Here is a 25,188-nt window from a genome sequence, read left to right as displayed (position 1 = left end):
GAAAGATGCACATCCCTAGAACACTGGTTCCCAACCTTTGTTGAACCGTGACAAATCTCGATGTGATAAAAGATTCTGCCACAAATGTATTTAGTGCAATTTTATTTAATTTTTTACCTTTTTATTTAACTAGGCAAGTCAATTGACTTCTTTGGGATCGGTGTCCCTTTCTCAGGACGGTTGAGCTAACATAGGCTAATGCGATTAGCATGAGGTTGTAAGTAACAAGAAAATCTCTCAGGACATAGACATATCTGATATTGGCAGAAAGCTTAAATTATTGTTCATCTAACTGCGCTGTCCAATTTACAGTAGCTATTACAGTGAAATAATACCATGCTATTGTTTGAGGAGAGTGCACAATTTTGAACATGAAAAGATATTAATAAACAAATTAGGGACATTTGGGATGTCTTGATACAATTTGTTTTACAGAAATGCAATGGTTCATTGAATCAGTCTAAAACTTTGCATATACACTGATGCCATCTAGTGGCCAAAATCTCAATTGCACCTGGGCTGGAATAATACATTACGGCCTTGCTCTTGCATTTCAAAGATAATGGTACAAAAAAATGCAGAAGAACAGTATTTAAACAATAAAAAATAACGTTTTATCTTTTACCAGATCTATTGCGTTCTACTACATTCCTTTCACATTTCCATCAACTTCAAAGTGTTTCCTTTCAAATGGTACCAAGAATATGCATATCCTTGCTTCAGTGCCCGAGCTACATGCAGTTAGATTTGGGTATATCGTTCACTTTTGAACGGAAAGGTCTAGAAATAAGCGGTTTTCTACATTTTAACGGTGGAACCACAGAGTGGAAGCCACTCTGTTTGTTTCTATGGCAGAGGCTGGGGTACTGCTAACACTAATCCGATTTGCCTGTGCTAATTGGTGAAGTAAAATGATACAAATGACTTTACTCGTGATGTGCACCCCTCAAATGTAACAACAGCCGGAGCGCACCTGACTTGAAGCAACCATCCGGATGTAACCATGTGCCATTCAATGTAGTATTTGATTTTCTTTCTGCACGGGTGTTTCTAAGTCAACCCAGCACACTGGTTGAAAAACCACTGCCCTAGAGAACAAGCTATAGTATGGAAAATACCAGAGTTTTTGCTCAGGTACAGCCGACTAACACTACCCAGCAAAAAGTCTTGATTTTTTTTCTCACGTTTTGTTCGGTTAGACTTTCTCTAAAATGGATTACATGTTTTTTTTGTCATCAATCTATATACAATTACCCCAATAATGATAAAGCGAAAACATGTTTTTATTCATTTTTGCAAATGTATTCAAAATAAAAAAACATCTATTCAGACCGTTTACTATGAGACTCGGAATTGAATACCGGTGCATCCTGTTTCCATTGATCATCCTTTATGTTTCCACAACTTGATTGCAGTCCACCTGTGGTAAATTCTATTGGATTGCACATGATTTGGAAAGGCACACAACTGTCTGTATAAAGTCCCACAGTTGACAGTGCACGTCAGAGCAAGAATCCAGCACCCCCCCAACAAAAATAAAGAAGCACCGTTCTGCACTAACTCATTTTTATTCCAACATTTGGAACACCACAAATAATCATAACATTTCAAACTTGTATGTATGTGTATATATAATACACATATACACAACAACAAAAAAGACTCATTAATATAAAAAAGAAGTAACAAAGACAAATAGAAACAAATTTGTTGATTTTGGCACTCGAGCATCAATACATTACCCATCCCCCAACACTGTCAACCAAGAATCAAGACTAAACCAATTAACCTTGCTGGTGTGCAGACTGGTTTTATATTATTCTTAATGATTTAGCACTCCGACAAGGTTAATTGACCCACAGTCCCACACGGTGACATGATATCATTGACGTGACGTGCAAATGAGCGATAGAAAACCGATCGCGCAAATGTCACCATTTCATGATTTTATTTCTTGTGCAGGCGCCCCGTGTTGCCCTCAGCAAGATGCCACCCTCGGCGGCTGCCCATGTCGCCTATATCTATATCCGCCACTGATTGAGTTCTTGGTCACCACCTGGATCAAGGCCCCATTTTTCTCCCATCAGTACACCTTGCTCTCATCCTACTGTAACCACTGACCATGGTCTTGGAATTATTCTTACCAAAAGATAGACTTTTAGATGTCTTTAATTATTGCAATAATGGAGCATTAACGGTCACTCAATGGTGATTGTTAAGAGCCCAACGAGCAGAGTTTGGTTACAACCTTTATAGCAAAGTACATCCTCCTGAGTCTTCATGACAAACAACTAATGTGTGGGTTGGCTCTAGAGGTGAAGTTTTTTTATGTCAGAAAGGAGTAACCCCCCCAGCCAGATTGCATTTGCTGTGAAGACTGTTCTAATTGTATAGGATCCAGGGTTTGGCCCCAAAGACAAGGTTCATCTTATCAGCTGTCCGTACCGGAGACATCTCCTCCCTGGTACACAAACAACAACTCATTCTTTGAGGTGCAGGCTCTAGGTTTTTTCACCAAGACATCCTATATCAATTACCAGCGCCAAGCCCCAGAGGTCCAACTCCACAGATGAGAGAGTACTGAGAAACCTTATTTGATGCATAAACTGTATTAAAACACAATCTTGTCATTTTCTACCATACCACACTCTCTGACCACTTGGTCTCACCCTACTGTAGCCATTGACCATACTCTGACCACTTGGTCTCACCCTACTGTAGCCATTGACCATACTCTCTGACCATGTTCTAACTCTGTGTCCACAACTCATTCTTTGCAGTGAAATAAAGGGAATTGATTCCCACTGTGTCCCCTATCCCCCACCAGGCAGTAGAGGAAAATGGAGAGCAGATGCCTTGCTACTGCGTCTCAGTGAGCCTGCTGGAGGGAGACGACTCTAAGAACAGCCGCTGGAGTGTCACCAGGAAGCTCATAGAGTTCCAGGCCCTGCACCGAAAACTGACTGAGGTAAAGGATCCTCCATGCTAATGTTTTTGCCTGCCTAGCTAGCGTCTCTGACTCACCCTCTGTCTGCCCCCCAACAACAGCCTTTTAATTACCACAGTCCTGCACTGCTACATCACAGCCGTTTGTTTCAAATATCACTGCCTGCCATCTGATAATCACCCTAACAATGCTTCCACCGGCCGGTTGCCATGGAGATGGAGTGAGTCACCATGCCACTGCATTTCATGAGGTGCTACACACAACGAGACTTGAAGACTGAAACATAACTCCTCTTGTTTTCTCTCTCCTCTCTTTGATTTTATATTCTTTATGCAGTGTTTCCCTACCTTGAAAAAAGTCCAGCTTCCCTCCGTCAGTAAACTGCCATTCAAGTCAATTGACCAAAAATTCCTTGAAAAGTCCAAAAACCAGCTCAACAGCTTTTTACAAGTAAGTCACTCTGCCAACACAGTTCAACCACACATCATAGTGAAAACGTCACTCAAATCAGTGTTTTGTTTATGTGGAAGGCATTTCTCACTATCGGTCTCCTCAGGACATCATTTTTCAGAACAGGAGATGTCATTTGAGTTGATGATGTCACATATAGCTACCATTGGGAGCTCAGGTAGTTTGTTTCCTCATTTCAAAATGTTTCTGTCTGACAGGAAATTAATTTGTATTATTGGAGTGGCTCGTTCCTGCTGTTTTCACGGCATGTCGATTGGCCATCAGGATTTCAAGCTAGGCTCTTTCAATATCGGGAGAAAAAAAATGAAAAATGAGACAACCACAATGTACTAAGTTTGGAGATGAGAGTCAAAGTTTGAGATTAAATTGAGCACATTCTTTACAAGCTTTTACAACAATGTTAGTTATGATGGAAAGCTTTACTATTACGAGAATGATGAGGATTTAGTTTGTTTGCCTCATTGATTTGCACTCGTCAGGTTCCATAGTTATTAGCATCGACTGTGTCTCAAATGGCACCCTATTCCCAATATATAGTTTTTAAGCGCTTTTTCCATTGAACATGCCATACAAATCAACATTTTCATTCATTATATTAAGAGTGCCTTGGTCTGGTCCTCCTTTCTTTTTGATGACCAATATAGTGCACTACTTTTGACCAGAGCCTTTGGGAATCTATGCCTTTTGGGATGTAGCCCAGACTCCAACTCTGTCCCTGCTAGGGCCCTATGGGATAGGGTGTCAATTGGGACACAGCTAGTCTAATCTGCAGCTATTTTCTCCACCATGTATAGAAAATGCTGACAGACGAGCGGATGTGTCAGAGTGAGGCGCTCTATGCCTTCCTCAGCCCCTCCCCAGAGCACCTGAAGGTCATGGACATCCACAAGAAATCCTCCTTCTCCCTGGCCTCCTTCCTGGAGAGACTGTCTGGAGACTTCTTCTCACACACCGAGGTTAGTAAGCACCGTCACATCAGGAGACCTGGCTGGCTGGGGTGGTGGGACTAATATGTATGTATGTCTATAAACATGTCTATCCTTTTAGTCTTTCTCACAAAGAGAGACACATACACACTAACTCCTTTTTCCCCAACAGGAGGAGGCGGAGGATGACAGTGACCTTTCTGACTATGGAGACGAGGCTGATGGGAAGAAAGACGCTCTGGCTGAACCCTGCTTCATGCTCATAGGAGAGATCTTTGAGCTCAGAGGAAGTGAGTGGAACCTCTACGCTATGGCTACATCCCAAATGACAACCTATTCCCTGTTGTAGTGCACTATTTTTGAGAGGGCCCTGGTCTAAAGCAGGGCACTATAAAAGGAATAGGGTGCCATTTGGGGGACACTACACTGTCATTTTCACCTCAGTAGACTGAGTGTGTGGTTTGTGTATGTTATGTCTGTGTTCTTTAAATCAAATGAATTGTTCAAAGCAATTTTGAAAGGGATAGATTATTGTTTGTTGTTATTGGAAACTAACTTTGTTAATGGATCTGTTATTTAATCTAGTCACCTTGCTATCAGCCTGTCACTCTGTGATATTGTTTGTCTTCCTTTTATTCTCAGTGTTTAAATGGGTACGAAAAACTCTAATTGCACTAGTTCAAGTCACGTTTGGAAGGACCATAAACAAGTAAGCATCACTCTTTTTATGAAAATGTTTTATCAGATTTCTGCTCTTATTTCCTGCCAGTGTGTGAAGCAAAGAGTACACGCAGATCTGGGAAGAGGCAAGGTTTATTAAGGTCTATATCAGCGGTCCCCAACCTTTTTTGTACCACGGACCGGTCTCATGTTGTCACAATTTTCCCGGACCGGCCATCGGAATATCAATTAGGCCTAGAAGTTTTTGTATAGCCGCCTTTTCATAACATTTTAGTTTAAGTAGAAACATAAAAACAAAGTGCATATTTTTCTCTAATCATATAATAAAAACATTGCAACTCACCAGTGGGAGCCCTGAGCTTGTTTCCCACCAGTGGGAGCCCTGAGCTTGTTTCCCACCAGTGGGAGCCCTGAGCTTGTTTCCCACCAGTGGGAGCCCTGAGCTTGTTTCCCACCAGTGGGAGCCCTGAGCTTGTTTCCCACCAGTGGGAGCCCTGAGCTTGTTTCCCAACAAGATGGTCACATCTAGGGATGATGGGAGACAGTGACATGTTCCGTATGTCCAGTCTACTCTGTAATTTGGTTTTTGTTGCCATCATTGCGGAAAACCCCGCTTCGCCAAGATCGGATGTTGGAAATGGAAGGAACGTTGTGCTTTTGTGGCTCTCAGGATATTCAGCCTGGATTTTAATCCAGAAGTTCTGAAGAGATGAAGTTATCTCAAACATACTTTTAAGGCCACAGTCATTTACAAACTCAAGGATTTGATCTACTTCCTGCACGGACATGGACAATTCACCTGGGACATTCACGAATGGGTTGAGGATCCATTCCTTCACACTTCGTGGGTCTTTTGCGGTTGGGAAGTAACGCTCAAACTCCATTGACAGCGAAGCTAGGTGATCTCGCACCAGCTGGGAGAAAGACGTCTCTGTCTCTCCCAAAATCCCCGCTAATGTTTGGAACATTTCAAATATGCCCCTGTCCGCTCGCCGCCCCCACAGTTCCAGTTTGTCTGTGAATGCAGCCACTTTATCTGCCAACTTCAAGACAGTTTTCATTCTCCCCTGAAGTGACCGATTGAATTCGTTGAGCAAGTTGAATACGTCGCACAGGTAAGCGAGTTTTGCGACCCATTCCTTGTCATTGAAATGTGCTGCCAGTGGTGACTTTTTTTTTCTGAAAGAAATCTCTGCAGCGGCTCTCGTAACTCAAACACTCTGTCAAGCGATCTCCCCCGGCCACCTGACTTCTGTGTATATGATAAGGCGTTTGTGCTCTGCGTCTATTTCCTCACAAAGCTGTCCAAACAGATGCGAGTTAAGGGCGTGTGCTTTGATGTTATTTGATAACTTTAAAACATCATTCAGTACGACGTTAAATTCAGGTGCCATTTTTCGGCTAGCCAGCATTTCTCTGTGAATGACACAGTGCGTAGACTCCCATTCAGGCGTAACCTCTTTAACCTGGGTAGTGAAACCAGACAGCCTTCCAGCCATGGCAGCATCCCCGTCCGTGTGTACGCCAACACAGAATGACCAATCAAATTTTCCTGACATGCACAGTCGTGGTCAAAAGTTTTGAGAATGACACAAATATTAATTTTCAGTCTGCTGCCTCCGTTTGTATGATGGCAATTTGCATATACTCCAGAATATTATGAAGAGTGATCAGATGAATTGCAATTAATTGCAAAGTCCCCCTTTGCCATGCAAATGAACTGAATCCCCCCCCCAAAAAATGTCCACTGTATTTCAGCCCTGCCACAAAAGGACCAGCTGACATAATGTCAGTGATTCTTTCGTTAACCTCTCTAGGGGGTGTAGGACGCTACCGTTTCCACCTGGCCAACATCCAGTGAAATTGCAGAGCGACAAATTAAAAAACAGAATTAGTCATTATAAAAATTAATGAAACATACAAGTGTTATACACCAGTTTAAAGATAAACTTCTTGTTAATCCAACTGCTGTATCAGATTTCAAAAAGGCTTTACGGCGAAAGCAAACCATGCGATTATCTGAGAACAGCGCCCAGCAGACAAATCATTACAAACAGTTTTCAGCCAAGAAGAGGAGTAACAAAAGTCAGAAATAGCGTTAAAATGTATCACTTACCTTTGATCTTCATAAGTTTGCGCTCCGAAGACTCCATGTTACGCTATCAATGTTTGTTTTGTTCGATAGTCTCTATATATTCAAAAACCTTTTTGGTGCGTTTTGTTCAGTAATACATTGGAACAAAGCGCAGTTGCAACAGACAGACGAAAAATCTAAAACGTACCATAAATGTTCATAGAAACATGTCAAACGATGTTTATAATCCTCAGGATGTTTTTGTCATAAATAATCAATCATATTTCAACCGGACAAAATCTTCGCCAATAGAAAAGGAGAAACAAGAAAGGCACGCTGGACTTGTGTCTGGAAATTTCCACTGGCCACTCATTGAAAGTGCTTTTCCTCCCAGAGTAAAAGCCTGAAACAATGCCAAAAGACTGGCCACATGTTGTGGAAGCCATAGAGATCGTGAACTGTGTCATAAGTCTTTGTATGGTGGATAGGCTTTCAATGGAAAAGAGACATTTCAAAATAATAGCACTTCCTTGGATGGATTTTCCTCAGTTCTGTTATACTCAGACATTATTTTAACAGTTTTGGAAACTTGAGTGTTTTCTATCCAAATCTACCAATTATATGCATATCCTAGCTTCTGGACCTGAGTAGCAGGCAGTTTACATTGGGCACGCTTTTCATCCAAAATTCCGAATGCTGCCCCTACCCTAGTGAGGTTAAAACAAGTGTGAGTGTTGATGAGGACAAGGCTGGAGATCACTCTGTCATGCTGATTGAATTTGAATAACAGACTGGAAGCTTCAAAAGGAGGGTGGTGCTTGGAATCGTTGTTCTTCCTCTGTCAGCCATGGTTACCTGCAAGGAAACACGCTTTGCACAAAAAGGGCATCACAGGCAAGGATATTGCTGACAGTAAGGTTGCACCTAAATAAACCATTGATCGGATCATCAAGAACTTCGAGGAGAGCGGTTCAATTGTTGTGAAGAAGACTTCAGGGCGCCCAAGAAAGTCCAGCAAGCTCCAGGCCCGCTGCGCTCCGGGGCACCACCAGTACAGAGCTTTCTAATGGCAGCAGGCAGGTGCATCTGCACGCACAGTGAGGCGAAGACTTTTGGAGGATGGCCTGGTGTCAAGAAGGGCAGCAAAGAAAACCACTTCTCTCCAGGAAAAACATCAGGGACAGACTGATATTCTGCAAAAGATACAGGGATTGGACTGCTGAGGATTGGGGTAAAGTAATTTTTCTCCGATGAATCCCCTTTCCGATTGTTTGGGGCATCTGGAAAAAAGCTTGTCCGGAGAAGACAAAGTGAGCGCTACCATCAGTCCTGTGTCATGCCAACAGTAAAGCGAAACCATTTGTGTGGGGTTTCTTCTCAGCCAAGGGAGTGGGCTCACTCACAATTTTGCCTAAGAATATTTATTTTACCTTTACTTAACTAGGCAAATCTGTTAAGAACAAATTCTTATTTTCAATGACTGCCTAGGAACAGTGGGTTAACTGCCTGTTCAGGGTAGATTTGTACCTTGTCAGCTCGGGGGTTTGAACTTGCAACCTTCCGGTTACTAGTCCAACGCTCTAACCACTAGCCTGCCGCCCCGAATAAAGAATGGTACAAACACATCCTCCGAGAGAAACTTCTCCCAACCATCCAGGAACAGTTTGGTGATGAACAATCCCTTTTCCAGCATGATTGAGCACCTTGCCATAATGCAAAAGTGATAACTGAGTCGCTCGCGGAACAAAACATCAATATTTTGGATCCATGGCCAGGAAACTCCTCAGACCTTAATCCCATTGAGAATTTGTGGTCAATCCTCAAGAGGCAGGTAGACAAACAAAAACCCACAAATTCTGACAAACTCCAAGCATTGATTATGCAAGAATGGGCTGCCATCAGTCAGGATGTGGCCCAGAAGTTAATTGACAGCATGCCAGGGCGGATTGCAGAGGTCTTGAAAAAGAAGGGTCAACACTGCAAATATTGACTCTTTGCATCAACTTAATGTAATTGTCAATAAAAGCCTTTTGACACTTATGAAATGCTTGTAATTATACTTCTGTATTCCATAGTAACATCTGACAAAAATATCTAGACACTGAAGCAGCAAACTTTGGAAATTAATATTTGTCATTCTCAAAACTTTTGGCCACGACTGTAATCATCCAAAGACTTGAATAGTTCTGTGGCCGTTGTTAGTCGGCAGGGACAGCACACACAACATATCCTCATGCACAACATCCTGAAATGTATATTGCACATAAACAAGCAGTATTGCCTTGTTAACATCGGGAGGTTTGTCAACCTGGATTGTATACCACAGTGACTCGTTAAGCATCTCTAACAATTGTGCCTCAACGTCCTCCGCTATTTCATCAATTCGCCTAGTGACTGTGGTAGCTGAAAAGAGGAACCTGCTATCTTCTTACCTGCAGCATCTCCTGAGAGTTCACTGCAAATGTCCTTAGCAGCAGGTAGAATCATCAACTCGCCAAGAGTGAACGGCTTCTTGGCCTTAGCAATACAGCTAGCCACGAAGTATGACGCTCTCAGTGCAGCCACGTTTGTTGACGTGTCTTTCAAGACTTGCCTTGTCGTTCTTGTTCATGTTTTCTTCGCTCAAAAGAATTCAACAGGTATTTTATTTTATCGATTTTAAAAATATATATATTTATCCTTTCCGTGGAGCCCGGTAGTGAATGTGCTGGTCCGCGACCCGGTTTTTTGGGAACGCTGGTGTATATGACAGCGAGTGGTATTGTACTAAAACACCCCAGCGTTCTGTAGAGCGAGAGCTCATCAGTTGGTGAGTGACAGGCAGGGTTCTGTTATTGTCTTATTTTGTTGTCTTATTCTATTATTGTCTTATTTTATTATTTTATTGTCTTATTTTGTTATTTTATTGTCTTATTCTGTTATCTTCTTAGGGCTGCAATCCCATTAATGGGATGATATGACAACAGCCAGTGAAAGTGCAGGACGCCAAATTCAAAACAAGAGATCTCGTAATTAAAATTCCTCAAACATATTCCTCAAACATCTTATACCGTTTTAAAGGTTATCTTGTTGTTAATCCCACCACAGTGTCCGATTTCGAATAGGCTTTACAGCGAAAGCACCACAAACGATTATGTTAGGTGACCACCAACTCACAGAAAAACCCAGCCATTTTTCCAGCCAGAGTCACAAAAAGCACAAATAGAGATAAAATTAATCACTAACATTTGATGATCTTCATCAGATGACACTCATGGGACTTCGTGTTATATTAAAAAAAATCTCAGTATACATTGGCGTGTTACGTTCACTAGTTCCAAAAACATCCGGTGATATTGCAGAGAGCCACATCATTTTACAGAAATACTCATTATAAATGACGATAAATACTAATGTTTGACATGGAAATATAGATATACCTCTCCTTAATGCAACCACTGTGTCAGATTTCAAAAAAACTTTACGGAAATGGCAAACCATGCAATAATCTGAGATGGCGCTCAGAAAATAAATAAAATTATCCGCCATGTTGGAGTCAACAGAAATCAGAAATCACGTTATGAATATTTCCTTACCTTTTAACGATCTTCATCAGAATGCACTCCCAGGAATCCAAGTTCCACAATAAATGCTTGATTCGTTCGATAATGTCCATTATTTATGTCCAAGTAGCTACTTTTGTTAGCGCGTTTAGTACACAAATCCAAACACTCGTGCAGTTCCATCCGAACGTCGGACGAAAACTTAAAAAAGTTATATTACAGGTCGAAGAAATTTGTCAGACTAAGTATAGAATCAATCTTTAGGATGTTATCATAAATCTTGAATAAAGTTCCAACCGGAGAATTCCTGTCTGTAGAGAAGCCATGGAACGCAGGTCGCTATCATATGAAATGCGCGTGACCAGGACCTGGCGCTCTGCCAGACCACTGACTCAGAGCTCCCATCCGGCTCCACAACACAGTAGAGGCCTCATTCAAGTTTCTGAAGACGGTTGACATCTAGTGGAAGCCCTAGGAAGTTCAACTTTATCCATATCCCACTGTGTATTCAATAGGGTCTGGGTTAAAAATTGACCAACCTCAATTTCCCACTTCCTGTTTGGATTACTTCTCAGGTATTTGCCTGCCATATGAGTTCTGTTATACTCAGACATCATTGAAACAGTTTTAGAAACTTCAGTGTTTTCTGTCCAATATTAATAATACTATGCATGTATTAGCAACTGGGACTGAGGAGCAGGCCGTTTACTTTGGGCACCTTTAATCCAAGCTACTCAATACTGCCCCTGCAGCCATAAAAGTTATGCTGTTATTGTCTTTTTCTGTTATCATGTTATTGTCTTATCATGCACCCTAACCCACGGGCTCTAAATGGTGCGTAGACTCTCCCAGGTGTGTCCCAAATGGCAACCTATTCACCCATAGGGTTCTGGTCAAAAGTAATAATTAGGTGGGGGATTTTATGTTTGTCATTATATGCACGTGTGAATTGGAAATGTGTATTTTTCATATCCCCACTCCCCCTGAGATGCCCTCGGAGTAATGTCACAGCCAGGGTCTGCCATTATCAATGGTGACCCTGGAGTATTTAGGTTTAAGTCCCTTGCTCAAGGGCACATCAGCAGATTGTTCACCTTGTTGGCTTGGGGATTCAAACTAAACCTTTCAGTTACTGGCCTAACTCTCTAACCGCTAGGCTACCTGCTACCCTATGTAGGCAATAGTGTATCATTTGGGAAACTGAATCTGACCCTACCACGATTCACACACTGATGCAAGGGGTTTGTGCACTCTTGGATCAATCTCCTTCTTTCTGTGATATCCCTCTGGTTGAGATCGTTTAGCTTATTTAACAAGTCAAACTGCACAACTAGGGTTATGTTTACCACAGCTATCAGACTGGGTGTTCCAGATATGCACTGCAATGGGTTGTTGTGGCTGTGCTCTGAACATGTGTGAAGTAATGTTAGCTAATACTGTAATGTAGAGGCTTTCGTCAAAACCTTCACTCCCTACCCCATCAGGCAGATTCGAGACACTGTCAACTGGATCTTCAGTGAGCAGATGATTGTTTGCTACATCAACATTTTCCGTGACACATTCTGGCCCAACGGAAAACTGGCCCCCCAAATCAAGGCTCGGTCCGACACAGAACGTCGGGAGACCAAGGAGAGAGCTCAACAGAAGCTGCTAGACAATATCCCAGGTAGGTCTTCCCTCCTGCCATACAGGTGTCATCTCTGCACATTTATTAACAATGTTTGTCAGCCCTTTTTCTTCAAATACATGTTATGATTAGTTTGCAGAGGTAAAATCGTGTGCGCAGGAGTTAAATGTATTTATTCTACAATGTTGATTTTGTGGCTGTAACTCCCTGTTCCACAAGGGTGTGCGCGTTAACCCTGCTAGAGATTGATATCTGACATGGATCAGTACTCAAGGGGTGGGGGGTGGAGTCTGGCGTTGGTTTTGAAACACAAGTTTCTGTTTCAATTGGATTATTGGATCTTTTAGTTTATTTTATTAATTTGACCATTTAAAAAAACAAGCACACATACAACTTAAAAGCCATACATACACATGAATAAAATCATTGAGGATAACACAGTCTGGGACTTATTTCCATTGTGGTCCTCTTGACACAAGATGGCTTGACAAGATCAAACACAGTATGGCTGTGAAATAATAAAACTAAAACAGAGAAGAACATCAATCTCATCATTCCAGTTGCATCATAGGGGGAGAGAAGACATCAAACATATTTTTACTTTATTTTTAAAGCTGCCCAGAGAGGATGTTGTTTTTATAGGCAGAGAACTCATTCCATTCTGAGGCTCCAGTATACAAGAAAGTACCTTTCCCAGCATTACTCCTGAACCTTTATAAGCACACATCAGCAACACCTGATCTGGTGCTGTGATTGTGTGCATCCCTAACATGAGGAAAGTAATCACTTAGATATCTGGGCGCAGGACCATAAATACTCCTGTAAACCTAGTCTAATCTGGGACACCCTAGCCTCACAGGCAGCCAGTTTAGTTCCTGAAAGCAGCTCCTGCCTATGTGAGTACGTGGACTCACCTTCAATACTACCCTGATCAGCTTATTCTGGGCTATCTGGAGCTTCCCCTTCATAAATTTAGATAAGACCCCAAACCAGGAAGTACTAGCATAGTCAAAATGGCATTTAATGAGGGCAGTAGCTAGCACTTTCATGGAGTCCTTATCAAGCAGCCTGGACCAAATACTTAGTCCTGGCATTAACCTTCCCTAGCACCTTATTGGCCATGCTCACACCTCCCAAACTTCCATCAATGATACATCCCAAGTAGCTAACAGAGGTTTTAGTAGTCAGCACCTCACCCCCTAACTCCTCTGATTTCAGACGGCCTACACAATGTAGGTCTGGATCCAAAAATAATTGCTTCAGTTTTCCCTAAGTGCAGAGATGGCTTATTAACTCCAAGCCATTTGCTAATGTTAGCGAGATCTGTGCGAAGTACGCTCTCCAACATAGTTTTACTTTTGTGAGACACCAGAAGTGTAGAGTCATCCGCATAAAGAAAAAGACTGCAAGAACAAGCATCTTTCATGTCGTTAATATACAATAAAAACAGCAGAGGCCCAAGCACGCTCCCCTACGGAACGCCACTACACATTGGTTTTTCCTGAGACAGTGAACCATTAACCTCTGCTCCCTCCCTTCCTGATAAATAGGACTTTACCCAGCCTAGAGGGATACTGCTTAACCCCAACCCCAGTTTGGAAAATAACTGTATCAAAGGCCTTCTGTAAGTCGAGCAGTACCATTCCACACAGATTTCCCTCATCAATCTCTTTCCAGCCACATATATATATATACATATTTATTTATTTATTTATTTTTATTTTTTTACCCCCAATTTAGTCGTATCCTATTGTTTTAGTGGCTACTATCTTGTAGCTCTTTGAATTTACACAGAGGATAGATACAGGCCTATAATTGCCAGGGTCCCCTTCTTATACAGAGGTATAACTTTAGCTTGTTTCATGTCCCTGGGAAAGGTGCCTTGTTCAAGAGAGAGATTAACGATATGCGTAATACAAGGGCCAATTTGCTCAGCAGAATCTATTGTTTAAGATGAGCAAAACAGACCTGGTAAAATAAATAATACAAATACTTCGCTAACAGCAACCACCAAAATAAACCTCAACATAGTGTCTTAATAGGGCGTTGGGGCATCACGAGCCGTAATAGCTTCAATGCACCTTGGCATAGATTCTACAAGTGTCTGGAATTCTATTGGAGGGATGTGACACCATTCTTCCATGAGAAATTCCATAATTTGGTGTTTAGTTGATGGTGGTGGAAAACGCCGCATTCAACATACTTTGTGTCCATCCATTATTTTGGCAGTTACCTGTATATTGTATGCTCCATTTCACACCACACGCTGTACAGGTTACACACTGGTACATGTGTGAGACAGGGAAAATATAAGCACCCCCTATTTGACTTTTTTTGCAGACATGTTGCTCCTAGATCTGATGGGTATCTGTGGCTGGATCTCTGAATGTGGACATTTTTACATTTGACAATTTGGTAATTTAGCAGACGCTCTTATCCATGGTGACTTAGTCAGGTCATTCGACTAAGGTAGGTAAAACAACCACATACAGCATGCTAACTGTCTTTCAGATGCACTACAGAACCTGGTGGGACAGCAGAACGCCAGGTATGGGATCATCAAGATCTTCAACGCACTTCAGGAGGCCAATGCCAACAAGCATCTGCTTTATGTAAGTTCTCCTCACCCTCTGAAATGGCAAAGTATCCTAAAACATGCTGTTGTGGTGCTGTTTGAAAGAGCCACCCCCCCGATTCCATTAGGAATTTCACGAATACATCTTGCTCAGCCACCTAGAAGCTCAGTTCAGAACAGCATCTCATTACTGGCAGGTCAGACCACACAAAGAGAGGGAGAATGGGTTTAAAAGGGCATGTGTACATTCCAAAAGCTTTCCCATTTGCACTATGTCAACAAAGTTATTTGTGTGGAATACTCTGAAGTTGCCTCCATAGATATACAGTGGGGCAAAAAAGCATTTAGTCAGCCACCAATTGTGCAAGTTCTCCCACTTAAAAAGATGAGAGGCCTGTAATTTTCACCATAGGTACACTTTAACTATGACAGACCAAATGAAAAGAAATAAAATCCAGAAAATCACATTGTAGGATTTTTTATGAATTTATTTGCAAATTATAGTGGAAAATAAGTATTTGGTCAATAACAAAAGTTTATCTAAATACTTTGTTATATACCCTTTGTTGACAATGAGAGGTCAAACGTTTTCTGTAAGTCTTCACAAGGTTTTCACACACTTGCTGGTATTTTGGCCCATTCCTCCATAGAGATCTCCGCTAGAGCAGTGATGTTTTGGGGCTGTTGCTGGGCAACACGGACTTTCAACTCCCTCCAAAGATTTTCTATGGGGTTGAGATCTGGAGACTGGCTAGGCCACTCCAGGACCTTGAAATGCTTCTTATGAAGCCACTCCTTCGTTGCCCAGGCGGTGTGTTTGGGATCATTGTCATTCTGAAAGACCCAGCCTCGTTTCATCTTCAATGCCCTTGCTGATGGAAGGAGGTTTTCACTCAAAATCTCACGATTCATGGCCCCATTCTTTCCTTTACACGGATCAGTCTTCCTGGTTCCTTTGCATAAAAACAGCCCCAAAGCATGATGTTTCCACCCCCATGCTTCACAGTAGGTATGGTGTTCTTTGGATGCAACTCAGCATTCTTTGTCCTCCAAACACAACGAGATGAGTTTTTACCAAAAATATCGATTTTGGTTTCATCTGACCATATAACATTCTCCCAATCTTCTTCTGGATCATCCAAATGCTCTCTAGCAAACTTCAGATGGGCCTGGACATGTACTGGCTTAAGCAGGGGGATACGTTTGGAACTGCAGGATTTGAGTCCCTGGCGGCGTAGTGTGTTACTGATGGTATGCTTTGTTACTTTGGTCCCAGCTCTTTGCAGGTCATTCACTAGTTTCCCCCGTGTGGTTCTGGGATTTTTGCTCACCGTTCTTGTGATCATTTTGACCCACGGGGTGAGATCTTGCATGGAGCCCCAGATCAAGGGAGATTATCAGTGGTCTTTCCTAATAATTGCTCCCACAGTTGATTTCTTCAAACCAAGCTGTTTACCTATTGCAGATTGTCTTCCCAGCCTGGTGCAGGTCTACACTTTTGTTTCTGATGTCCTTTGACAGCTCTTTGGTCTTGACCATAGTTGAGTTTGGAGTGTGACTGTTTGAGGTTGTAGACAGGTGTCTTTTATACTGATAACAAGTTCAAACAGGTGCCATTAATTCAGGTAACGAGTGGAGGACAGAGGAGCCTCTTAAAGAAGAAGTTACAGGTCTGTGAGAGCCAGAAATCTTGCTTGTTTGTAGGTGACCCAATACTTATTTTCCACCATAATTTGCAAATAAATTCATTAAAAATCCTACAATGTGATTTCCTGGATTTTTTTTCCCCTCATTTTGTCTGTCATAGTTGAAGTGTACCTATGATGAAAATTACAGGCCTCATCTTAAGTGGGAGAACTTGCACAATTGGTGGCTGACTAAATACTTTTATGTGTTACATATGCTATGGTTGCCTCATTCCATCTAATAGGGGAAGATATCAGTGGGTCAAAGAGTCAGTCATTCTCATACATGCCTGCATAGGAACAAAGTGCACAAAACAAACTCTCCTTCACTTGAGTCCAGGCTGAAGTGATGTGTTGTTTAATGGCCTCCTGACACGTTTCCTCTGCCCCTGTTTCAGGTTCTGATGGAGATGATCCTCAAAGAGCTGTGTCCAGAACTCAACGTGGAGACGGACCAGATCTGATGGGGCGAGGCCCATATGTACGCAAAACACAGGATAGTGTGGTTAATGTGGAGCAAGAACCCTAGGGCATCCTATTCCCTCCCTCAAAGGGCATAGGGTGCCATTAATATAGTGTACTACTTTTGACCAGAGGGCATAAAGTTGTGCACTATAGGGAATAGGGTGCCGTTTGGGGACGCAGCCTAACACACACACTGAGTGAAGGAAATGGAGGTGCACCTGGAGATCGACATGGCTTTAGTTTAGTCTTGGTTTTCAGAGGAGAGACACTCGTTGAAGGATTATGTATTATCTTTTGTTCAAACTAGTTTTTTTAAGAGAAATGAGAAACGAAGAGAAATGTAACATCAACACAGAGGTACTGTAATGTTCCAGCATGGTACAGTAAACAATGAGATTAAACTGAATGGATGTATTTTCTGTTGTTCTGCGGTACTTTTATCTGAATGCATTTGATTATGTAGTGCTCAAACTAGGGAGACAAGCTTCTGTTCCTGTTACTACCTTACATTTCGTTTTGTTCAGTAGCTGAAAATGACAAATCAGTCCCACTGCCAAGGTCTGTTGCAGAAAGCCAGGCTATTGATTGATTACTTTGTTATGGATCCAAAATGTGAATAGTTGTGAAATTATGAGTGTTGTGCTCATATAATGAAGAAACAAGCTGCATACCGACCTCAAATACATTCCCCACCAATGTTACATTATGTTCATTGTAGAACGGCTTCATTGTGCAATATGTCATGTAAAGTCATTGTGACAATTTTATTTGTGACTTATTGATAGATTTTATTTTTACCCAAAAATTGTTTAGAGCATTTATAAGCAATAAATTGCAAAAGAAAAATGTATGACTTGTTAGCTATTTTTTTTTGTTTGTTATTTATCCACTTGTCAATGTAAGCTTCTCAGAATTGTATGAAATTGAAACCATCTGAATTTGGATGCTACAATTTATATACATTTGTATCTGAATTCAAGGACCCCAAGTTCATGCAGAGTAGTACCAGTAACACCATTCTAATGTGTGGAGTCTGTAGTTATTAAACAGTTCTTACACTGGGCACACCATCGCCATACTCCTATCCATACCAAACCCACACACTGAACACACAGCATTCAGGTCTGATATTTACTCAAGTCATCTCAAAGCAACAGAGGAGACTGTTATCTGGACTCCCTAACTAAGGTCATGATGGTGGATCTCTACATTCTGCTAAAGATGATGTCCCTCTGGAGGTCCTGGCACACTTCTGGGTTTAGCCGAGCAGCCTAGTCAAAGAGAATACAGTTTCTAGTATGAGATTCAGAATAGAGAGAAAATCTTACTCATCTTAATTGGCCTTCACTGATACTTATGTTGCTATTTCAGGCAAAGGGGTCAAGCAGAATTTGATTTGATTTATTGGGATCCCCGTTAGCCGATGCCAATGGCGACAGCTAGTTTTACTGGGGTCTGACACACAACCAAAAAGACAGACTGACATACATTTGAATGTGTGTGCCCACCTTAGTGAAGTATTGCCAGGCCTTCTCCTTGCTCTGAGGAACCCCCTTTCCCAGTTCCAGACAGCGGGCGTAGTAGAAAAGAGCAATGGCCACGCCCTTAATTACGTATTCAGGCAGGCAGTCGGTGACCATGGCGATGGCAGCAATGTCATCGTAATTGGTAATCCTACATTTTCATTGCGGGAAGATGACTTCTTTGGCACACAAATAATAATTGTCTTAAATACGCTCAGTTGCCTGACATTTACATTGGAATATAGATTTTTCCATTGAGGTTTCACTCCGGAACATTACAGCCTACAATTTAATAATAGCTTCAATCATTTTCCTTGTGGAAATAGAGGGTAGTAGGTTAGCCTTGGCCGCAGCATATCTTTTTTAAACCTCGACTTCTATCTAATAAACCATACATATTTATCACTGCTTTAGTGTTCTACAGATGGTTAGTGTCTTGTGTATTTAACTGGCCTTTTTTGCAACACTTTTACATTTTCAATTCCTATAAACAAAATGGCTGCCGTGGTACTTTGCGGGCTGTGTCTCGTCTCTCATACCGACATGAACAACACGCTACACTGCTTCCAAGGACTCTTTCTCTTACTGCTGGATGGAATAACTCTGATGGGACCGGCTCTCTATGGGGTATGTTACCAGCAACAGCATAATGAATATGGTTCAGAGGGAAATGAAGTTGCTGTTGGTTAGGATACTATTATATGTGTCAAAGGGAGATTGATTGAAAAAGACTATCACACTTAACTGTCATTATTGTGGTGGATTGACTTCTACAAAGGTGGATAACCTCTGGACAGAACAGGGATTTTACTGTATGATATACCCTATGACAGTACCTTTTGGCAAGGGCTGCTGCTCTGGAGTAGAGCTTCCTGTGGTAGTAGTAGGCAGCCAGGTGGGCCTGGGCGTACACATTCCCCCGCTCAGCCGCTTCCTTCAGGCACTCAATGGCAGCCTTGGGGTCCTGCTGGATGCCCTGACCATACAAGTACATGATCCCCAGTGCACCCTGGGACTCCAGACTGCCATTGCCACAGGCCTCTGAGTGCCAGAAGAACGCCTGGAGCACAGGGCACACACATGCACACAGTGGGGAAACCCGAGTTATGAAAGGGAATAGTTTAAATATAATCCTGAATTATTGATCAAGGTGAAACATCTCGTGGGTACAGTAAACACATCATACCCTTTTGAGGTCCTGTGTCTCAGGTCTAGAGTAGAACATACCCAGAGAACTCTGAGCTTTTACACAGGCTCTGGGGTTTCCCTCATCAGCAGCAAGGAGCCAGTAACTGGGTGAGAAAAACAACACAGTCACTGCCACAACAGTTCTCCATGAGTCAGCAAACATCTCAAACATTGTGCGTGTGCTTCTGCTGACCTTTCTGCTTCTGTATTGGATTTCTGGACCCCATAGCCCTCCAGGTAGGCTATGCCAATGTGATACAGAGCAGTGTATCTGATGGAGCCTGCCTCTGGGTTATTCCACTGGACAACTCTCCTCATGTAGTCCACTGCCCTTGCCTGGAGAGGAGTACAACACACTGTAAAAACCCAGACCAACACAACAAACAGGTTACATTGTGGAAGGCAACCCATCTGCCTAGGAAGACTACTCAACATGAGGTATGTTTGGTAGACTTACAGTAGTTTGTATTTATAACATGGTAGTAACACAGCCAGAAGAGGACTGGCCACCCCTCATAGCCTGGTTCCTCTCTAGGTTTCTTCCTAGGTTTTGGCCTTCCTAGGGAGTTTTTCCTAACCACCGTGCTTCTACACCTGCATTGCTTTAGGCTGGGTTTCTGTACAGCACTTTGATATATCAGCTGATGTACGAAAGGGCTATATAAATACGATTGATATGATTTGATAGTAGCAGGCGTGACAGTGAGCAGTTTTTAGAGATGCTCCATTGGGTTCTTCAGTTACCCATTATAATTTATTATGAGGTGGAAACCCAGTAAACCAAACAAGGAAGAATGCACAACACTATCAATACCGTGACTCACTTGATCCATAGCAGTGCCCAGGCCATCATAATACATGACAGCTAGCTGGAAGAGGGCTCTGGGATCGCTGTCCTTAAGGCCGTCAAAGACTCTCTCTGCCTCCTCATAGCGCCCCTGGCCCAGCAGTAAAGTACAATCACAAAACCAGGGCATCATCGCTCAAGATCAGTATACCTCACTGGTATTTCTGCACTACTGAAATGGCTCCTACATGGCTGCATTATGTCAAAGGAAACCACATGCCTAGCTACATTTCTATGTCCAGTATACGGACGGGCATATGATATATGAATGGGAGAGCTTTTACCTCATAATAGTACAGCTGTCCCAGCAGGAAAAGGGCCTGCTTGTCTCCCCCTTCTGCTCTACCCTTCAGCAGTCTCTCAGCCCTCTCCACCTGAGTGGCAAGGCTCTCTAAGGAGAACAAATCATGTGGTTCAACTGGCAGGTTGTGTGTTTCTGTGCATTATTTGTTTTACCAGGGCCCATTTTCTCAGACTGTTGTGGATCTGAGGCAAACAAACTGAATATTTTACATAATAGAAGGAAACCAAAGATTGTGGGAAATGAACTTGTTCTTTATATTTGTTGAGTGATTTCACTTCTACTGTGGTTCGATTAAAGTGTGATCTACAAAGGTTAATATTTTCAATGGTTTTCCTTCACTTTAAAGTCACTCCCTAACTCACCTCAACAACAACAGCTGTGGTGCGTCATAACAGCTGATCTGAGCTCATGAAACGTCCCAGTTCTAAAGTGCCTGTCTGTTTTATCTTGTGCTGAATACCTTGGTGTGAAGTCGGTTTCCCTCCTTCATCTCGGGTGGCATCCGTGATGGCACGAAACACCTTTTCTTGGCTGTGTTTCTTTGGAGCATCGATTTTATAACCCGACTTCATACCCTTGCCTCAGAGCCTGCAATACATCCCTATATTTTTACAATATGTTTGCTAGGATACACCTACGCTTTAAAACATCAAATAAGAACCCACGTTGATTGTTTTTACTGACTTACCTTTCACGCAGTTTGTTCATTTTGTGTGCATGAAGTCTGCAGTGCGCTTTATGCTACGACACAATATAATCTGTTACTAAGCAACTACTAAACAAATACTGTGACGCAAATACTGTGCGTTCAGTAAATCACACTACTCTATTGTTGTGTAGAGGTAGGCAACTAGTATGTGCTAACAGTAACAATAACAATTATCATTATCACAACACAACGTTTGATTAGGCCTGTTTGAATATTCGCCTATTGGATTATTAGAATGGAATGATACTTTGTCTGAAAATTAATTTGAAAAATACATTTCGTCCTATCAATAAACGTTGACAGAAAATAACTGATTGCCCATATTTTTGTTGTTGTTGCTGAAACTGTGTAAACCCTGGTGCATTTACAAATTATGTCTAGGCTATGTGGTAATTCTGTTTATGTTTAGTTGGAAACTCAACTATTTTTTGCAAGTGAGACAAAATAATTGCGAAATAATTGATTCATTATATTACCAGGTGGTGGTGCAGTGTGCGAGTTACCATTGTAGTGGAGAATAATTCATAGTTAGAGTGTAGAGAGATACCCTCAACCCCACACTGATGTTTTAATATTGCCAAGTGAGAATGTAGATTATATTTTCCTTTTATTGACAAGTAAAAAGGCGTAGGCTACATGGCAAGATAGAATCCGAATATTCTCCGCAAAGACGATAGCCACAACCCCTCCTCTCGCCCGCGTGTGCACAACGGACGCCAAGGTAACACAATGTACACAGATACATGAACGAGAACAATTCATAATTTTCTAAACCAAGCTGCGGATCGAAGACCCGCGAATTAAAGGTAGATTTCTGTTTTAGAATAATACGGAATTTTAAAGTTCCGTTATTTATTAAAGAGTATCTATTGATTGATTATTATTATGGAATTTCCAACGGTGTCATCTCATAACAGATAAACATAGGAGAGTTCATCAAGGGTTGAGAATATAATCCATTATAACAATTGAAGAGAATAGAAATGGTCAACATTTACCTTACAGAGGTAGCTATTAAATTGAATAGTAATTGGTGGTTGGGCTCACTGTTATTCCATAAAGATGCCCCCAGAAGGAGGGAAGTCAGATATGGAGAGGATTGGAGTCTTCAAGGAAATGGGATACATCTCCATTGGAGACAAATACACCCCTTTAATTCAGCGTAAGTACAACATGTCTAGATAATGACAGTGGACAAGGGATTTCAACTAGATGATATATATTGCACACTATTGAAGTATATACAGACAAGTAAGGCAAGATGCGATAGTTGGATGTAATGTTTATGTTAAATCCTATTTCACCTACCATTTAAGGTCCCTGCAATGAGTCTGCTCAGAAGGGTAAACAAATACTGACTGGTGGGGCCACCAAGAAGAAGTCAGGTTTACAAGTGGGCTACTTTGACACTCACTTTAAGCGGGTGTTTGAAAAAGAAGCCCTCACAGACCCTGTGAGGCTCGCCCGGCAACACAGGAGTCAGCAGTCCAAGAAGAACGTAGGCAGCGCCTTCCTCCCCAGCAATGGAGAAAAGAAACCGTAAGCCATGAGATCATTTTTATTTTTCACAGACGTGCTTAATGGCAGAGCACACATCTACTTGAGGTTTAGGCTTAACAAGCCTTTAAAAGGCTGCATTAGAACAGATGGTGAATAGACACGATCGCCTTGTTTTGGTGATGATCTTGATTACATTAAGAGACTTAAACATTAAAACAAATAAATAATTGATCTCCCTGACCAAAACAGACAATGTAATTTATATGAAATAGTTGAGGTTGACATGGTTACAGGCTTAATTTGAATCAGCGCATGAGAAGGATCTCCAGAGCTCCGTTTCCACTCCATCATGCAGTTTGTTCCCCAGCTGCGTAATGCATTCTGTATTCCTTTACCATTCAGAGTCATATGTTTTCTGTTTGGCCCTAATCAACTCAGAGACCAGGGCTGTGGCCCAAACGGCACCTTATTCCCTATATAGTCCTATGGACCCTGGTCAAAGGTAGTGCTCTATATAGGTAATAGAGTTCCATTTGGAACACAGCCCACGAACCAGGGACCAGTCACTCAGCCAGAGGGCTGAGACCATGGAAATTACTGCTGGCCCAATTAAATTAGACCTGAGCAAACTATACTGCATTTCTTAGACAGTTGCTCCACTTGCTCCAGTGGCATGCAGCGATTGATGCCAGAACTTGGCTTACTCCCATTATTCAAGGTCAGGGGTTGGCAGCTACTACGGAACTCTGAGTGGTCCCATCCAGGCCATGAGTCCTATGAAGGTCCCCAGGAAGCCGTGCAAACCATCAGGCAAGAACATCCTCACCAACCCACCCAAGAGGGGAAGTGGATACAGGTTCAGTATGTCTGTAGATGATGGTATGTGTCCCAAATGGCACCCTATTTCCTATATAGTGCACTTTGTAGAGATTAAGGGACCATTTGGGATGCAACCATGGTGTTGTTTCACTATACTTAACAGTACAGTATTCTGTTTTCATGCATGGATAGTGATGGAGCCTTTTGTCCCATAGCTATCCGAATGTCACCCTGTCCAAAGTTGTCCCTTACTCCTCAGACCCCTATGACAGAGCAAATGAGATGTTGAAGGTGAGAGGCCAGGAAAATAGTAGTGTTGAAACCACAGATATCTAAATGTAATTATATGGTTGAAACAGTGTCCAAGACAATTATTTATATCCAGAGGTGCATGTGTTCTCTAACTATACAAGTGAGTGTATGTTTTTCAGAAAGAGACAGTAAGCCATAAAGCTATGCTGAAAGGTGGTGCTTTCCACTTGAACCTCCACCCAAAGGAATGTTTCGACAACAACCCGTACAAACTGGACAAGCCTCTGCCACCTCTGAAGAGATTGGAGGAGAAGAAGAGATTTGTGGTTCCCTTCAAACCCAGCTCACCAAACAAAACAGTGAAAGTGCAGAGAGGATACAGACATCAGACCTTATGATTTATTATTACAAGTGTGTGTGTTATGAGGAGATTTTATGAGGAGGTTTTCTCTGTTTTAGATTGGCGGCATGAAAGCAGGTACGTTTGACATTTACCCCTCTCACTCTGCTGACCCCTACATCACCCGGAGATCCAAATCTGTGACCGTGAATAAGGAAGGAAAGGTATTCCACCCATCTCCCGGACCAAAGAGCACCCCCGTGAAGAGCATCATCAGTGTTAATGTGAACAGGTGAGACTCCATCTCTTCCATCCATATCCTCTCAGACAGAATCATATTTTGAAGAAACTGTGTTTGACTGTTCAGGTCTTTGGTTTTTCAGGACAGTGCACTCTGCAAACTACACCATGAATATACCATCTGTTATGGCATACTGATGTGAAAACTTGCTATCTGAGGTTGTACTGAATTTATGTTGTTCAAATATCAATATATTTTTATAATCTTTCACATTGATATTTGAAGTTTTTGAAAAATCCAGAATAGCACTAAGAAATGTTGCTGTCCTGTTGAGTGAGTAAGCTGGACGCCCCACCATGATGCCTGACCTGCACTGAATGATTGATGAGTCTCCATGGAAACTCCTATCAAGTAGCCAACCGGCTCCTGTTGGATATTATTGACGTATTAAAGGCATACTTTGACATTCTGA

General features: G+C 42.0%; 3 protein-coding genes across 9 annotated transcripts in view; 2 read left to right on the top strand and 1 right to left on the bottom strand.

The window, feature by feature from the left end:
• snx25 (sorting nexin 25) overlaps positions 1-17,841 on the top strand; it is a 57,702-nt gene extending 39,861 nt beyond the window's left edge. Inside the window, exons 12-19 of one of the 2 annotated variants that reach the window (XM_035743997.2) lie at positions 2,828-2,968; positions 3,284-3,397; positions 4,213-4,374; positions 4,517-4,634; positions 4,987-5,053; positions 12,126-12,307; positions 14,780-14,880; positions 16,927-17,841. In XM_035743997.2, coding sequence (XP_035599890.2) covers positions 2,828-2,968; positions 3,284-3,397; positions 4,213-4,374; positions 4,517-4,634; positions 4,987-5,053; positions 12,126-12,307; positions 14,780-14,880; positions 16,927-16,992 — 951 coding nt within the window. In that variant the 3' untranslated portion in view covers positions 16,993-17,841. The other variant, XM_035743998.2, reaches the window with a different exon arrangement.
• Positions 17,842-18,110: 269 nt separating this feature from the next.
• Positions 18,111-22,638, bottom strand: lrp2bp (LRP2 binding protein). 5 transcript variants are annotated; one of them, XM_052488051.1, is made up of 9 exons: positions 22,563-22,638; positions 21,316-21,443; positions 20,836-20,942; positions 20,529-20,642; positions 19,898-20,040; positions 19,703-19,808; positions 19,353-19,576; positions 18,502-18,667; positions 18,111-18,264 (listed from the first exon to the last, which is right to left on the bottom strand). In XM_052488051.1, the coding sequence occupies exons 2-9, from the start codon at positions 21,425-21,427 to the stop codon at positions 18,199-18,201; spliced, it is 1,038 nt and encodes a 345-aa protein (XP_052344011.1). In that variant the 5' UTR covers positions 21,428-21,443; positions 22,563-22,638; the 3' UTR covers positions 18,111-18,198. The 5 variants fall into 5 exon arrangements, with proteins under 5 accessions (XP_052344011.1, XP_035599892.1, XP_035599893.1 ...); XM_035743999.2 differs by lacking the exon at positions 22,563-22,638 and adding an exon at positions 21,544-21,619; XM_035744000.2 differs by lacking the exons at positions 20,529-20,642; positions 22,563-22,638 and adding an exon at positions 21,544-21,619.
• c30h4orf47 (chromosome 30 C4orf47 homolog) lies at positions 22,076-25,185 on the top strand. 2 transcript variants are annotated; one of them, XM_035743996.2, is made up of 8 exons: positions 22,076-22,285; positions 22,627-22,726; positions 22,881-23,103; positions 23,783-23,920; positions 24,099-24,174; positions 24,315-24,494; positions 24,595-24,767; positions 24,859-25,185. In XM_035743996.2, the coding sequence occupies exons 2-8, from the start codon at positions 22,627-22,629 to the stop codon at positions 24,911-24,913; spliced, it is 945 nt and encodes a 314-aa protein (XP_035599889.1). In that variant the 5' UTR covers positions 22,076-22,285; the 3' UTR covers positions 24,914-25,185. The 2 variants fall into 2 exon arrangements, with proteins under 2 accessions (XP_035599889.1, XP_035599888.1); XM_035743995.2 differs by having other exon boundaries at positions 22,076-22,370.
• The last annotated feature ends 3 nt before the right edge of the window (positions 25,186-25,188 follow it).

This window comes from Oncorhynchus keta, chromosome 30 (assembly GCF_023373465.1).
Source record: "Oncorhynchus keta strain PuntledgeMale-10-30-2019 chromosome 30, Oket_V2, whole genome shotgun sequence".
In the NCBI taxonomy this organism is placed as follows: Eukaryota; Metazoa; Chordata; class Actinopteri; order Salmoniformes; family Salmonidae; genus Oncorhynchus; species Oncorhynchus keta.
Note: the sequence above shows the minus strand (reverse complement) of the source record. Positions and strands in the feature narration are given on the sequence as shown.